At 45.8% G+C, this 16,666-nt stretch overlaps 1 protein-coding gene across 2 annotated transcripts in view; it reads right to left on the bottom strand.

Moving 5' to 3' along the window:
- Nucleotides 1–2,886: 2,886 nt before the first annotated feature.
- LOC115198021 (signal transducer and activator of transcription 5B) overlaps nt 2,887–16,666 on the bottom strand; it is a 95,090-nt gene continuing 81,310 nt past the window's right edge. The window contains exons 10-20 of one of the 2 annotated variants that reach the window (XM_029759684.1): nt 15,983–16,162; nt 15,519–15,606; nt 14,130–14,252; nt 13,240–13,332; nt 12,887–13,093; nt 11,685–11,779; nt 10,198–10,340; nt 9,894–10,049; nt 9,638–9,689; nt 9,061–9,165; nt 2,887–7,174 (exon numbers count right to left, since the gene is read on the bottom strand). In XM_029759684.1, coding sequence (XP_029615544.1) covers nt 7,162–7,174; nt 9,061–9,165; nt 9,638–9,689; nt 9,894–10,049; nt 10,198–10,340; nt 11,685–11,779; nt 12,887–13,093; nt 13,240–13,332; nt 14,130–14,252; nt 15,519–15,606; nt 15,983–16,162 — 1,255 coding nt within the window. In that variant the 3' untranslated portion in view covers nt 2,887–7,161. Of the gene's footprint in view, nt 7,192–9,060; nt 9,166–9,637; nt 9,690–9,893; nt 10,050–10,197; nt 10,341–11,684; nt 11,780–12,886; nt 13,094–13,239; nt 13,333–14,129; nt 14,253–15,518; nt 15,607–15,982; nt 16,163–16,666 lie in introns of both variants that reach the window. The other variant, XM_029759674.1, reaches the window with a different exon arrangement.

Below are 16,666 nucleotides of genomic sequence, written 5' to 3' on the forward strand. Positions count from 1 at the left end.
CTCATTGACTAGAAACTACTTCTCAATGTGAATTATTTATACACAGCTGATTCTTCTAGAACACAGTAGTTCAGATGCTGGGCTAGAGAGATAGTGAGAGAGAGAGAGAGAGAGTGAGAGAGAAAGAAAGAGAGAGAGAGAGAGAGAGAGAGAGAGCGAGAGAGAGCGAGAGAGAGCGAGAGAGAGAGAGAGAGAGAGCGAGAGAGAGCGAGGGAGAGCGAGAGAGAGAGAGAGAGAGAGAGAGAGAGAGAGAGAGAGAGAGAGAGAGAGAGAGAGAGAGAGAGAGAGATGTTGGTGGAATGAACACATTGGGGAGGAAAATAAAGAAAAATGGGGTGGATGGAAAGATCAAGGAAAGGTGAGAAGGAGAGATGGAGGTGAGGGATACTACTGATGAGAAAAATAAGTCAAGAAGGAAGGCAAGAGGTTGGGGTGAGGTTGTCCCTCTCTTTCCTCTCTCTCTCTCTCTCTCTCTCTCTCTCTCTCTCTCTCTCTCACTCACCCTGATTCATGTATTATGCATCTTCAGAAATAATTCAGAATAAGTCCTGCTTTTAAAAGTCCTGCTCCAAGCCTTCCAGCCAGACTGTCTCACTTTAATGTTCAAATTCCTTTGGCTCCCAAGCCTCAAACTCAAACAGGAGCCCCTCCAGGACCCACACAGAGGAACCACACTAGGACTTATTAACCAAGGACCTAATCATATGCTGCATCACTGTAAACTGGTGTGCTAACACTCCTCCAATTAGGGAAGAAATATGTTGTGATGAACAGATGAGGATGGTCCTACTCTACTGGGGAGGAGAATGGAATTATTATTAATGAGAGCTGGAGAGAGAGAGCGAGAGAGAGTGATAGAGAGAGACAGAGAGAGACAAATAGAGAGAATAAAAGAGAGGCTGTGAGAGATCAACAGAAAAGGAAAGGGAAAGCAGTTGCAGCTTTGTTTTCCATTTGACTATCAAGCCACTAACAATTAAATCACACCCCGGGTTGATTTCCATTGAAGTTGCTTGTAGCTTCCTGTGACAGGAAGTGAGCCGAAGCTGTCTCCCTTCCCCCCACCTCCCCTCTGTGAACCACAGACGTATGAAGGGATAGCCATCCATACATCCCCCCCACCTTCAACCCTGATCCCTCGAGCCCCTTTCCAGGAGAAGCCAGATCATTTTAGATTGAGATTGATGACAATAGTATTAATTAGGGTTACCCAATCACAGCTGATGAAAGGCCATTTGACTGCTGGGTAATCTGACGGTGCAGGTCCCACAGGGTTTTTGTCCTGGAGGTTGAGGTCATAAGGTCAAATCGTTACCGTGGAAGTTTTTTTTTGTATACGTGCGACCCGGCCACATCTTGAATTTAAGACATTTGACCACAGACGTTACGACCCTCTTACCTCATTCAGGCTCACCTCATTCATGCATTGTGAGAATTATTCTGTATCAATACAGGAAATCAAGGCATTGATTACAAATGGATAGGGTATTCTTGTTTACCAATGCACAACATATAGAAAACATATAGCTACAGGGGTTTGTCGACATAAGAGAAGCAGTTCTACCTAACAGAATCATTTGAAGATGCTGCATCAAGTCGGGGGGAATAGTGTTTGTGTATAATGCGAGAGGGAACTCTGACACAAGATGAGGCTGAATAATCCCCAAAAGTGTAATTCCTTTTTTTAGTGAAGTGAGCTGAGACTCCCCACAGCAGGGGGTCTGAGGGCATTCCTCCCAGAGCATAACCACCATACTTCCTGTTTCTCTTACACATCACTTCCTGTGCTCGCTCACATGACCTCTGTGGAGGGCGGAAATTAAAGTGGTTCCTTAAACACCCTCCGTGTTAACACTCTTTACTTATCAATCAGAGCAGTGCTGTGGTTTTCTGTCCCATCCTATAGCGACTGTGTCTGTGCCCTTTGTGCCTCGACTGGACCTCCTTCCACTGGAGCCCCTAATTACTGGAGTTGATACAGAGATTCATTTGTATGCATAGACTAATACGATGGTAATTAGTGCCAATTTGCATCTTAATTATCTGATGAAAGATGTTTCCTGGGGAGGACGTCAAGACCGTGAATAAATATTCACATTTCTGACCTGCAGGAGAAACTGAGCTTTATTGAGCTGGGATGATGATATGAACCTAACAGAAGGGCTCATTTTAAAAAGTACATCTGTCATGGTTTTTCTATTCCTGTTATAACATGTCAATCACGTGACATGTCCCACATGCATCCTATGCATACTGCTGACTGGCATTGTGCTTTGTTTCATCGTTCATTTCCATTCCCAGTGTTATTGCAGAGCGCGGGAATCCCATTGGGCACTGAGGACATCTAGTGGTCACAAGGTAGAACGAGGAGGACGGATTCATCTGCTCCATTGAAAAAGCTGTTCATTTCAGTCCTGTGCAGCCAGGCTATACATGGCAGCTGGTGGGTGCCAGACTTGCAACTCTCCCAGAGTCTTTTATCTTGAGTATATACAATCCAATGTCAAGTAAGATATGGCTGTGAATACCTTATAATACTATATTTATGTAGTATACCTTATTATACTACAGTATACAATATTCTACTGTAATAACCCCACACATTCCCCATCTGATTTAGAGGGGTTGGGTTAAATGCGGAAGACACATTTCAGTTGAAGGCATTCAGTTGTACAACTGACTAGGTATCCCTCTTTCCCCACATGCCCTCAATGCTCTAACCATTTCCTTTGCTGGAAAAACTGCTTTATTGTGTGAAAGGCTGGTTTCCTGTAATACTTCTGTTTGTTTTATCTGCAGAATTGTCTGTTGTCAACTGAAAGAAAACAGTGGTGTCCTCCTGTATACTGCATGTTTTCAATTAAAAAAGGACCCATTTCGCCTTACTGCTGTGTTACGTTGAATTTTATTCTCTGTCCAACGCTTTTAAAGCTATTGTTGTGAATATTGAACAGTAACCAAGCAACCACGTGCAGTTTCGTATCCAAGCAACAGTCACTCTCTGACCTCCAGACATGTCCGATGTTTTTAAAAATGGAACAAAAATTAATTGGAATATAGTAAATGTGATGGAGTTATTTGTTGAGAAGGCAAACAGTGGGTCTTGGATCTGTCTGTTCCATAGGAAATTGACAATCATAATATATTTTATAGTAATCAATGGGGTCATAGTCGATTGCAGTTCATGCATTAGGTTAATTACATTGTCTAATCACTTTTCCATGTCCCCTGGGCCCTGAGTGACAGGTGAGAAAAAACCCCTCTGGCATTAAAGGGACAGTACATACCAGTCCGGTACTGTGTCTCAGAGACAATATATGTTCCTGTCACAAGATGGCAGATGTGAGTTGCCACTGGACAACCGATCACATAAACCAGTGTTATAGCGGTGCTATGATGCCCACACCCAGTCAGAAGGCTGTTGAAAGGCTAGTCAGGGTTTGGGTCTGTTCCTTTTCAATTCAGTCAATTCAGAAAGTAAACTACATTCAATGCTTCAATGACAAGAAATTACAATTGGAATTTGAGTTTACATTCTGAATCGACTCTATTGAAATGGTCTCATGTACAGTATCGGTAAGGTGCAGTTCAGACTGACATGGAATGTGAACAAATAAACCATTACATTTATTCAGTCACAACTTATTTTTCATTATACATGTTACGGTTGAAATGATTTATAAAACTTTTTTTTTCAATTGCAGTTTTTCTTGGAACACATCCAAAGTGCTGAAACCAAACCACAAACGTGGAACTAACACTGAACAGAACACAGCTTCATATACAGCTTCCCGAGTACATAGACTAACTAAGGTGAAGCAAAGAGTTTGAAATGATCAGAATAATGTTTAAAAAAAGGAAACATCACAAGAATTCCCATGTAGCTTTGACTCTTCAAAAAAACATCAGTAAAATCAAGAAATACAAAGAAGAAAAACTAGCTGTTTTGACCCGGAAAATTGTAAGAAACAAAGATGGGAAAAGACTAAATAATGTCAGCAGGACAAACACAAATGCAACATTCTTCTGATTCCTGTTTGCAATATGGCTCTTTTCAGATACTTCTGATGAAACCTATGAGGTTGCAATGGCTGCCATGTTGTACGTACGACCTCTTCAGGTCATGCAAGGGGATTACATTCAGAGGGGCGTGCCACAGACATACAGTATACTGTAATAAAATAGAATTACGGTACAGAAAATAAATTCATATATGCTGTATATAGATAGCAAAGGAGGCTGGTGGGGGGAGCTGTAGGAGGACGGGCTCATTGTAATGGCTGGAATGGTATAATGGAACTGTATCAAACACATCGAACATGTGGAAACCACGTTTGACTCCGTTGCATTTATTCCATTCCAGCCATTACACTGAGCCCGTCCTCCTATAGCTCCCCCCACCAGCCTCCACTAATAGACAGAGACTCTATTTGTCTTTTTTTCTTCATTTTATGATACATCAACCGAGCATAGGGCTTCATTCCTGAGTGGGCAGAGCTTATGAGTAGAGGGGATGGGTTGTGTGTGTGTGTGTAATATGACTGTGGGGGTTGTGTGGTGCTATTGCCCAATGGTTCAGAAGTGTGTGTGTGTGTGTGTGTGTGTGTGTGTGTGTGTGTGTGTGTGTGTGTGTGTGTGTGTGTGTGTGTGTGTGTGTGTGTGTGTGTGTGTGTGTGCGGGGGAGGGGGGTGAACAGAGTAGCCACGGCAACAGTTGGATCTATCGTTACATGCTTTGTTAAACGGCGGTAGCTAAGGTGTACTATGGCAGACTAATCCTGCTGGGAGTATATGGAGACAGACCCACTACAACATCTTGGCTGAAAGACAGGGAGTGAGCCAGTGCCAAAATATCCCAAACTTTATGGTAGCAATGGCCTTCATGCTCAGGACTGATGAGTCAAGTGTTCAAGCACCTCATATTGTCTGCACACATAGCTATATATCTGTACCTCAGGTTGTCAGTTGATGTTTTATGTTATATCACACAGAGACAGACATGCACATGCAGATTTAGTAACAGTGATCAGTAATAACAGCAAACAGGAGACAGGTTTATGGACAGAGATAGACAGAGAGAGAAAAAAAACAGAGAGAGAGAGAGAGACAGACAGACAGACAGACAGACAGACAGACAGACAGACAGACAGACCATCAGGGCTGGCTCCAGGCATAAGCGATATAAGCGGTCGCTTAGGGCCCGGGTCATTTTTTTGGAACTCAGTTGGGGTCTAAATTTACTGTTAGAAGGTGAAGGTTCAAAATGTGGTTGTGCATCAGCAGTTTTTCTCCTGTTTTGTCACTGACAGTCACTTAATTAGCCATGTCAGCTTACAGCTTACAGTGGCAAGTTAGTCTAGCTAGTCACACTCACTCAGATATCATTAACATGACATAAGTCATGGCAAAATGTGTAGAATTACAGTGAATTTGCTTTAAATCTGCAAAAATGTATCTCCACCCCTTGGCAAAACAGGTAGCATTGCAGGGAATTAGCTTTAAAACTTCAAAACATGTATCTCTGCCCCATGGTAAAATGAGTAGAATTGCATGAAATGTGTTTTTTTTTTTTTTTTATCTCCGCCCCATGGAAAAATGTGTAGAACTGCAGAAAACTTGCTTTAAAACTGCAAAAATGCATCTCTGCCCCATGGTAAAATGAGTTGAATTAGATCTCCACTTGTCATCTCAGGCTATGGATTGAGTAGTTAGTGTACTTCAGCAGATGAACAATACTAAGCCAATAAGGACCCAGTATAGAGACTCTTCATCCATCAGTCCTAGTAATGGACTTTCCTACAGATCTCTCAACAAAACCCCAACCTCCACACACACCCCAGTGACCTCAGCTCCCCTACACACATCCCAACAGCTCCCCAAATAGATTGTCAACACTAGACGTCACAACCAATAACAAGACATGACCAAATGAGTTGTTTAAAACACCAGGGAGACAGACAGAGTGGCAATGAGAGGTAGCGTTGATGGCACATACATAATCTACAGGGGTATGGAGGGGAGATAGATAGAGGACTCATCTTTGTATCTGTGCCATTAAAGTGTCTGTGTGACAGCATGGGCAGCACCGTTGAGGTACTAAAGTAGTAAATATTATTCTTCTTCATTGGCTGATTGCTCCCAACTCATAGGAATCCCCACCAGGTTGACAACTTTAAAATGGTGGAAGACCTCAATGGCAATGGCAATGTTAAAACAGGTTATGTTAATGATGAGTCCTCTATCTATCTCTATGGGCTGTCCAGAGACCTGAGTGGCCATGCTGGATACATGCTTGTATTTACATTACATCTGTGTGCAAATACAGGAAATGAAAATATCCCTGTGAGCGTAGAGGGGGCACAAAGTCCCCAAGTTTCAGCTGGAGCTGATGTATATTATGCAACTGTGTGTGTGTGTGTGTGTGTGTGTGCGTGCGTGCGTGACATAGATACTCAGCGTGCTCTGAGAATGAAATGAGAGCCATTCTGCTTGGAGTTTAGTGTGTAAAGTTAAGAATTAGTATACTACTGATTGAAACTACCCTTAGCAACAAATTCGATGATATTGTCAATAACAACAACAAATTCTTCATTTAAGTTTCTCTCTTTTTTGGCAGAGGGCGGATTCAATTAAAAAAACTCTGTTGATAAACCATTTACACTAATAAAATAACTAAACAAAAATAAAAACAGCACAACTGTTTAAATGACTTCATACCGGTTGTGGAGAGTGCTCTTCAAAAATCTTTGTTAGAATTGTGACCAAATTAAAATACATATGTGAATTGAATTACTTTTTTTTTTTTTATACAACACTGTAACATTGTAGTTTTTTTGCATTTATACCTAGTCTGTTTTACAGATACGCATGGAGACAAACTGAAAAAAGGTCACTGACATGCAGTTTGCATGCTGAGAAGAAAAAACTAAAAAACAATCACAAACATTATTAACATTTCACATTATAGCTATATGAAATAAAACAAGAGGAAATGAATGGAATTAAACCATCAGAAATGTCAAAAGGTGCGGGGTTCTTTTGTTGGTGTCAGGGGTCAGAGATTGAGGGTCACGACTGCTGGCCTCTCCATTGGTTCTCCATAGGTCGCCGCAGCAGCTCCTCAACGTGTCGCGCCACGTCCATGGTGTCATCCAGGTCAAAGTCACCGTCCGCATCTAACATGGAGTCACTCCTGCCACAACACAGGAACCAGTTAGTAACACAGGCCATCAGACACACACACCTCACAACACAGGAACCAGTTAGTAACACAGGCCATCAGACACACACACACACACCTCACAACACAGGAACCAGTTAGTAACACAGGCCATCAGACACACACACACACACACCTCACAACACAGGAACCAGTTAGTAACACAGGCCATCAGACACACACACCTCACAACACAGGAACCAGTTAGTAACACAGGCCATCAGACACACACACACACACACACACCTCACAACACAGGAACCAGTTAGTAACACAGGCCATCAGACACACACACACACACACACCTCACAACACAGGAACCAGTTAGTAACACATGCCATCAGACACACACACACCTCACAACACAGGAACCAGTTAGTAACACAGGCCATCAGACCCACACACCTCACAACACAGGAACCAGTTAGTAACACAGGCCATCAGACACACACACCTCACAACACAGGAACCAGTTAGTAACACAGGCCATCAGACACACACACACACACACCTCACAACACAGGAACCAGTTAGTAACACAGGCCATCAGACACACACACACACACACCTCACAACACAGGAACCAGTTAGTAACACAGGCCATCAGACACACACACACACCTCACAACACAGGAACCAGTTAGTAACACAGGCCATCAGACACACACACACACACCTAACAACACAGGAACCAGTTAGTAACACAGGCCATCAGACACACACACACACCTCACAACACAGGAACCAGTTAGTAACACAGGCCATCAGACACACACCTCACAACACAGGAACCAGTTAGTAACACAGGCCATCAGACACACACACACACACACCTCACAACACAGGAACCAGTTAGTAACACAGGCCATCAGACACACACACACCTCACAACACAGGAACCAGTTAGTAAAACAGGCCATCAGACACACACACACCTCACAACACAGGAACCAGTTAGTAACACAGGCCATCAGACACACACACACCTCACAACACAGGAACCAGTTAGTAACACAGGCCATCAGACACACACACACCTCACAACACAGGAACCAGTTAGTAACACAGGCCATCAGACACACACACACACCTCACAACACAGGAACCAGTTAGTAACACAGGCCATCAGACACACACACACACCTCACAACACAGGAACCAGTTAGTAACACAGGCCATCAGACACACACACCTCACAACACAGGAACCAGTTAGTAACACAGGCCATCAGACACACACACAACTCACAACACAGGAACCAGTTAGTAACACAGGCCATCAGACACACACACACCTCACAACACAGGAACCAGTTAGTAACACAGGCCATCAGACACACACACACCTCACAACACAGGAACCAGTTAGTAACACAGGCCATCAGACACACACACCTCACAACACAGGAACCAGTTAGTAACACAGGCCATCAGACACACACACACACCTCACAACACAGGAACCAGTTAGTAACACAGGCCATCAGACACACACACCTCACAACACAGGAACCAGTTAGTAACACAGGCCATCAGACACACACACACCTCACAACACAGGAACCAGTTAGTAACACAGGCCATCAGACACACACACCTCACAACACAGGAACCAGTTAGTAACACAGGCCATCAGACACACACACACCTCACAACACAGGAACCAGTTAGTAACACAGGCCATCAGACACACACACACACCTCACAACACAGGAACCAGTTAGTAACACAGGCCATCAGACACACACACCTCACAACACAGGAACCAGTTAGTAACACAGGCCATCAGACACACACACCTCACACTCACACATGCACGCAAACATATGTAATATATACTCACATAGGCTGGTATATGCCGTAGTTTGGAGGGTGACTGACAACAGGGGAGGCTCCGTGATCCATGTAGGTGGGGTTTGCTGCTGGGTCAGGATTGGTCGTGGTGAACCTGCAGGTCCAGACAAACAGACAGACAGACACACGCGCACGAGTCAGAGAACGTCATTCCGATCGCCAGCTTTGTCGGTTACCACGGCAACCTTCATCACCATCCCTCACCACCACCACCCCCTCCTCCTGCTCCTCCTCTGCCTCCTCTGCTTCATTAATTACCAGTCCTTTGAGCAGCAGGATCAGGTAAGGCAGGGTGCTGGGCAGCAGCCCCTGGAGCCCTCCCATTGAGAGGCCCACAGCCCCTTGGTAACAATCGGGACCCTGCAAACTCATTACCCAGACTGACATTACTAAGTGCAGGGATGAGAGGGACAGAGGCGCCCTCAGGCCCGCGGATGCTGGGCTCTAATTGGTTCCTCCATCTGGAGTGAAGACCTAATGGTTGATCTGCATTCAGGCCACATTGTTAGGTGATTAAATCAGCCCTATCGCCACAGAGAGAGAGAAGGAGAGAGAGAGAGACTTACTCTGGTACCACTTGTTTGATCTGCGGTTTCACATATCCATCCACTGCTTTGGCTGTAAGAGAGAAAGGCAAGGGAAGGAGAGACAGGGAGAATCTCGATGTTCAGACTGCATATATGGTCCACATTCACAAGTTCCTCAGTGTGGCTGTTAAGCCTCTATCTGACCAAATTGCAACAGATATAGAGAACAGATACTACAGTATAATTATATGTCATCATTTATTTTTATAGAGACGAACAGAGGTTAGGTACATACACAGGGGTGGCGTGTAGTATTTGGAGAAGACCTCATCCTTGGGTCTGTCTGGGTAGAGGAACAGGAGGTGGTTGAGGTCACTGATGCGGTCAGCCAGAGAGCGGATGGAGAAGTCTTTGGTTGTGTAGGGCATGAGGTTCCACACCATCCTCTCCCCTGGAAACACAGACACACTTATTATAGTTCCACTTGGCTATTTTTACAGACCATCTCTGTCTAAGATTCATTTGTTGACTAATTGACTAATTGACTAACTGACAAAATAATGAATTGATTGATCGCTTGATTGGTTGGTTGTCAGTACCTGGTTTGTTGGGATTCTCAGCCACCCAGGCGATAGTGATCCCTCCGATCTCAGAGTCGCTGAAGCGGAGAAGGAAGGTCCCGTTGGGTTTGGACATCAACATGTCCTGGGCCTGCTGCTTGTTCACAAATCCCAGGATCGCCCTGTACATATAGAATGGAGGAAGGAAGAGAGAGAGAAAGAGAGAGAGAAGGGGAGAGACAGCAAGAGGGAGATATGGAGATTAGGGAAAATGTATATAGAATAAAATGGAGGAGGGCATAAGGAGGACATAAGGAGGACAGCAGGAGGGCATAAGGAGGACATGAGGAGGACAGGAGGAGGACAGAAGGAGGACAGCAGGAGGACAGGAGGAGGACAGGAGGAGGACATAAGGAGGACATGAGGAGGACAGAAGGAGGACAGCAGGAGGACATGAGGAGGACATGAGGAGGACAGGAGGAGGACAGGAGGAGGACATGAGGAGGACATGAGGAGGACAGAAGGAGGACAGCAGGAGGACATGAGGAGGACATGAGGAGGACAGGAGGAGGACAGAAGGAGGACAGCAGGAGGACATGAGGAGGACAGGAGGAGGACATGAGGAGGACATGAGAGGACAGGAGGAGGACATGAGGAGGACATGAGGAGGACAGGAGGAGGACATGAGGAGGACAGGAGGAGGACATGAGGAGGACATGAGGAGGACAGGAGGAGGACATGAGGAGGACAGAAGGAGGACAGCAGGAGGACATGAGGAGGACAGGAGGAGGACAGGAGGAGGACATGAGGATAACATGAGGAGGACAGAAGGAGGACAGGAGGAGGACATAAGGAGGACATGAGGAGGACAGGAGGAGGACAGGAGGAGGACAGGAGGAGGACAGAAGGAGGACAGCAGGAGGACATGAGGAGGACAGGAGGAGGACAGGAGGAGGACAGGAGGAGGACATAAGGAGAACATGAGGAGGACATAAGGAGCACAGGAGGAGGACAGAAGGAGGACAGGAGGAGGACAGGAGGGGGACATAAGGACAGAGATAGACAAAGATACATTGTTACATACATTGTCATGCCGCCCCCTTCCCCTACAATAATTGTATTCTTTTGACCCATTACAGGTAGGGATACATATCTCTGTGGTTGCTATGGTAAAGCCGTGTCCATTGTGGGGAGGGCCTTTTGGTAGGCTCGTTGAGATTAAAAAAGCAATCAAAATGTGAGGCTGCAACAGCAGGGGGGCTTAAGAGGAAAAACACCAAGTGCACTCTATCAAGAAGACTCACTAAAGAAAGCACATTACAGCTGCCATTCAAACGACAACAAAAAGAGGCCTTTAGTTTAGTTGAGCCATTTTCTCTGTCCATTTCCCTGTCTACTTGGGCAGTGTGTGCACGCAGCAGGCATCTCATGTTACACTAACACACAATCCAAGTCAATCCTCATTTCCACAGGTTATTCTAGAGTAGAAATTCTAGGAATATAGACATCTAAAAAATTCTTCTTACCCATCATTCCAGTGTGGTTTGAGATGTTTTTTTGTGAGTTCCATGACCCCATCAAACCACTGCCAGAACGTGAAATTCCTGCCAGGCAGACTCTCCTGTAGGTTAGAGGGATTGGGACATTGGGTTTGATACAATCGATAAACAATTTGTTGTCTGTCTGTAATCGCACTAACATCCCCTCACATATACAGAGTAGAGTAGAGCAGCAATTACAATAGACAGTCAGTCAGTGAGAGATATTTCCCAGAGTTCAGCTGAGTGAGTGAGTTCTGAGGTACATGTTCCTGTTTCTAGGCCCTCTCTCTCTCTAATGAGGCTGATGCTCTGTGGTGAATGAGGTCTGAATGTGAGTGTGCTCTCTGTCATCAGTGGCTGGTTAGAGGGAGCCAATGAGGACTGGGGCTGAATTAGCCCTTCCTGTCTGGACAAACAGGCTCATTAACCAGAGCTGAGAACCTCACAGCCAGCCGACTAGAGCTCATCAGACTAAATGGCACCCTATTCCCTACCTAGTGAACTACCTTTGACCAGGGCCCAGTGAACTATGTAGGGAATATGGTACCATTAGGAACGCAGCCTTAGAGAGAAACACATTAGAGACTCGCTCAGCCCGAGGAGAGCAGATTAGAATGTATTTAAAAATATATATTTAACCAGGCAAGTCAGTTAAGAACAAATTCTTATTTACAATGACGGCCTAGGAACACTGGGTTAACTGCCTTGTTCAGGGGCAGAACGACATATTTTTACCTTGTCAGCTCGGGGATTCAATCTAGCAACCTTTCGGTTATTGGCCCAACGCTCTAACCACTAGGCTACCTGCTGCCCCAATGCAGATATAGTGGAATCATTACTCTGAACACGGGAAGGAACACCAAAGAGGTAAACTGTGTCTGCAGTGGCAAATACTCTAAATAAAATATACACAAACCAGGCATGGTAAAAACTCTACAATAGATTCCCTCTGAGTATCAAAGAGATGATATCACCCCTCTGCAACAACTTGTTCCTAATGCAGAGGTCAGGTCTTGTAGTCCACTGGTCAGTAGTCATGGGCTGTGTCCCACATGGCACCCTACTCACTACAAAGTGCACTTCTTTTGATCAGTGCCCATAGGGTTCTTGTCAAAAGATGGGCTCTGGTCAAAAGTAGTGCACTACATAGGAAATATGGTGCCATTTGAGACGCAGTCTGGTCTTACCCTGTTGAACTGGGACCAGGTCATGGTCATGCCGCGGTAGTCATCAGGGTTGATGCTGGAGCTACTGAAGGCTTTCTGGGCCAGGAAGACCAGGTTCTCCTCTGAGAGGCCACGGTTACTCTGCACCTCCGCCTTGTACTTCATGTTGAGGGCCTCACACAGCTGGGGCCACAGCACCTTGTCAGGCACTATGAAGGGCACCCGACCCTGGGGAGGAGGAGAGGAGAGATGGTTAAGGCCCCTAAACCAGGGCAACACTAAAGCGTCCATCAAGAGAAAAACAAAACAATGTAAAGTGTTAAAGAGATCATCACACACACACACACACAACATGATGATCACACTGAACTTACGGGTTCGGCAAAAGCGTTGTCCCACAGTACTGTTGCCGTGGCGTTATTGTCTTGGCTACCGTGGACGATCACCACCACAGGAAGTGATAACGTCTGACAGAGAGAGAGAGAGAGAGAGAGAGAGAGAGAGAGAGAGAGAGAGAGAGAGAGACAGAGAGAGAGAGAGAGAGAGAGAGAAAGAGAGAAAGAGAGAGAGAGAGAGAGAGAGAGAGAGAGAGAGGGAAGAAAAAGGTCAGGGGTCATTACAAACACAATGATGTATATGTGTATCAAATACAGTATATATAAGGCAACTGTAAAACATGTTTTCACTTTAACCTACTGTACAGCACTTTGTGTTCCATCCAAACAATCCATATAATTCTGAGAAATACATGAACAAATGTGTTTTGGGAGTAGGGGAGCATATATGTTTCCTGGACCATTGACAATGTGAAGGTCATTTTTCTTGTGTGACATAGCTTTAACAATGATTACTACTTAGAATATGGTCACTGAAGGAGCAGGGTAAGGAACATGGTGTATTGACTGAGCCACCCTCTGCGCGTCGACGACAACTGGATGCATCCGGTTTTCAGGGGAAATGGAAAGAGAGCCTGTGACTTCCTCTTTTGGATGTTAACAAGGCGACACTCCATCTTAACTCCTCCTCCACATTTACTGGATTGGTTGAACAGTGGAGAAAAGAAAACTCCCCCGACAGCTTTTTTTTTCTCGTCGGGACCAGAAAGAAAGAAAGGCTGCTGAGGGGTTAGGTTAGACTAGAGCCAACAGCTCACCTTGGGCTAGTCCACCACTCTGCTCGTCTCTTCTTAAGCCGGTGTGTGCTGTATTGATAAGAGTTGGCAAAACAGCACAAACAGATCTGGGACCAGGTTATCAGTTCTTACCTTAACTTGAAAGACCAGCTCATTACCCCCGACGCTGAACTGAGACTCAAACAGAATGGTAAACTTCTCCTCTGTCACAGACTCCGCCCCTCGCCGGTCCGAGCGCTTGATCCTCTTCAAAGACTACATGAAAGACGAGGCGGGGTCGGAAAGGAGGATCATGAGTGGACAGCAGCACAGCACACAAACATCTTCTAGACTATTCACTTTGAGGAGCTGTTCTCTGATCATACACACACATACATGATTCCCTTTCATTCCAGGAGCAGATTTGAAGGGATACTTCGGGATTTTGGCAATGAGGCCCTTTGTCTACTTCCGCAGAGTCAGATGAACTCCTGGATACCATTTTTATGTCACTGTGTCCAGTATGTAGGAAGTTAGAGGTAGTTTTGCAAGCCATTGCATATTTACTAGCATTCTGTCTTTAACTTCCTTCATTCTGGAAATAGAGACATAAAAATGGTATCCACAAGTTCATTGCCAAAATCCCTAAGTATTCTTTTAAGCCCGAGTTTACATGTAAATGATCCATGGAGGACCCTAGGGAACTCAAAACAGCATGTGGGCTGAGTAACATGTTATCTGTATGAGTATGAACACAGAATGAGAATGCAGAATCTCCAAAAGCCTCTTGGACTCCCTGGTCCCATCCATCCTCTACCCTGGTCCCATCCATCCTCTACCCTGGTCCCATCCATCCTCTACCCTGGTCCCATCCATCCTCTACACTGGTCCCATCCATCCTCTACTCTGGTCCCGTCCATCCTCTACCCTGGTCCCATCTATCCTCTACTCTGGTCCCATCCATCCTCTACCCTGGTCCCGTCCATCCTCTACCCTGGTCCCGTCCACCCTCTACCCTGGTCCCATCCATCCTCTACCCTGGTCCCGTCCATCCTCTACTCTGGTCCCATCCATCCTCTACCCTGGTCCCGTCCATCCTCTACCCTGGTCCCATCTATCCTCTACTCTGGTCCCATCCATCCTCTACCCTGGTCCTGTCCATCCTCTACCCTGGTCCCGACCACCCTCTACCCTGGTCCCATCCATCCTCTACCCTGGTCCCATCCATCCTCTACCCTGGTCCCATCCACCCTCTACCCTGGTCCCGTCCATCCTCTACCCTGGTCCCGTCCATCCTCTACCCTGGTCCCGTCCACCCTCTACCCTGGTCCTGTCCACCCTCTACCCTGGTCCCGTCCATCCTCTACCCTGGTCCCGTCCATCCTCTACCCTGGTCCCATCCATCCTCTACCCTGGTCCCATCCATCCTCTACCCTGGTCTAATCCATCCTCTACCCTGGTCCCGTCCATCCTCTACCCTGGTCCCGTCCATCCTCTACCCTGGTCCTGTCCATCCTCTACCCTGGTCCCGTCCATCCTCACCATGTTCCTGAAGTTGGCGCTGAGTGTTCCTGTGGCCTGGTGGTACTCCATCACACAGTTGTTGTTAAGGATCTCTCCACTGCTGTCACTGGGCGAGGGGGAAGGAAGAGGGAGGAGAAGGAGAAGGAAGAGGAGAGGTAGATGCTTCAGCAGATTTATTAATCATAGAGTCATGAAACTTTCACAGAACATGAAGGGGAATGACTAATTTCAATTTATGTGAGACAAGTTTTTTTCAGGATGCCAACGCTGACAATCTTGCAATATGCTATCGAAATTTAGGCTAACACGGCTATTATTTTAGTACTAGGAAGGAAGATTTTTACACTAACTACTTTAGGTGTGTGGAACGTGGGATGTGGCACGCCCAAAAGTATAATCTAAATGTGGAATCTCCACTTGCTCCATAGATTCCACTGTGGCAGTAGATATCAGTGATGAGGGAGCTCTATGCTGTGACTTACTTCCTGGTGTTCTCATTCTTAAGCAAGGCCTTCGCCTGCTGTTCACTGATGATGGTGGCCTTGACCTGCGGGGGGTTCATGTGCACATTGAGCTTTCCACCCACTAGGAGGCGCACTGTGGCGGCAAACTTGGTCTGGGTCTTCAGCACCTGGGGAGGCTGCTTCTCTATGATAAAGGTGCTGTAGAGGGAGAGGGAGAGGGAGAGAGAGGGAGAGAGAGAGAGAGAGAGAGAGGGAGAGGGAGAGGGAGAGGGGGAGGGGGAGGGGGAGGGAGAGAGACAGACAGATTAGAGTCAGAGGAAAGTGTAGAGGGTTGCTTTAAAGGGATAGTGCAACATTTTATCTTACCCAGAGTCAGATGAACTCATGTATACCATTTGCATGTCTTTGCACGCAGTTTGAAGGAAGATTCTGCAGCAACTGCTAACTAGCGTTAGCCCAATGACAGAAAGTCTACAGGAACAACTAGCATGCTAGTTAGCAATGGCCCCAGAAACGAACTTCAACTTCTTCCAAACTGCACACAGAGTCATACAAATGGCATCCATGAGTTCATCTGACTCTTGGTTAGTAGAAAAAGGGCTTGATTGAAAACATTTAGCACTATCCCTTTAACCAACAGATCACCACAGGGAATTCTGCTCATCACACACTACTGCCTATTATGTTTATTTGACCTGCTTT

The sequence above is a fragment of the Salmo trutta genome, chromosome 1, assembly GCF_901001165.1.
Source record: "Salmo trutta chromosome 1, fSalTru1.1, whole genome shotgun sequence".
NCBI lineage: Eukaryota > Metazoa > Chordata > Actinopteri > Salmoniformes > Salmonidae > Salmo > Salmo trutta.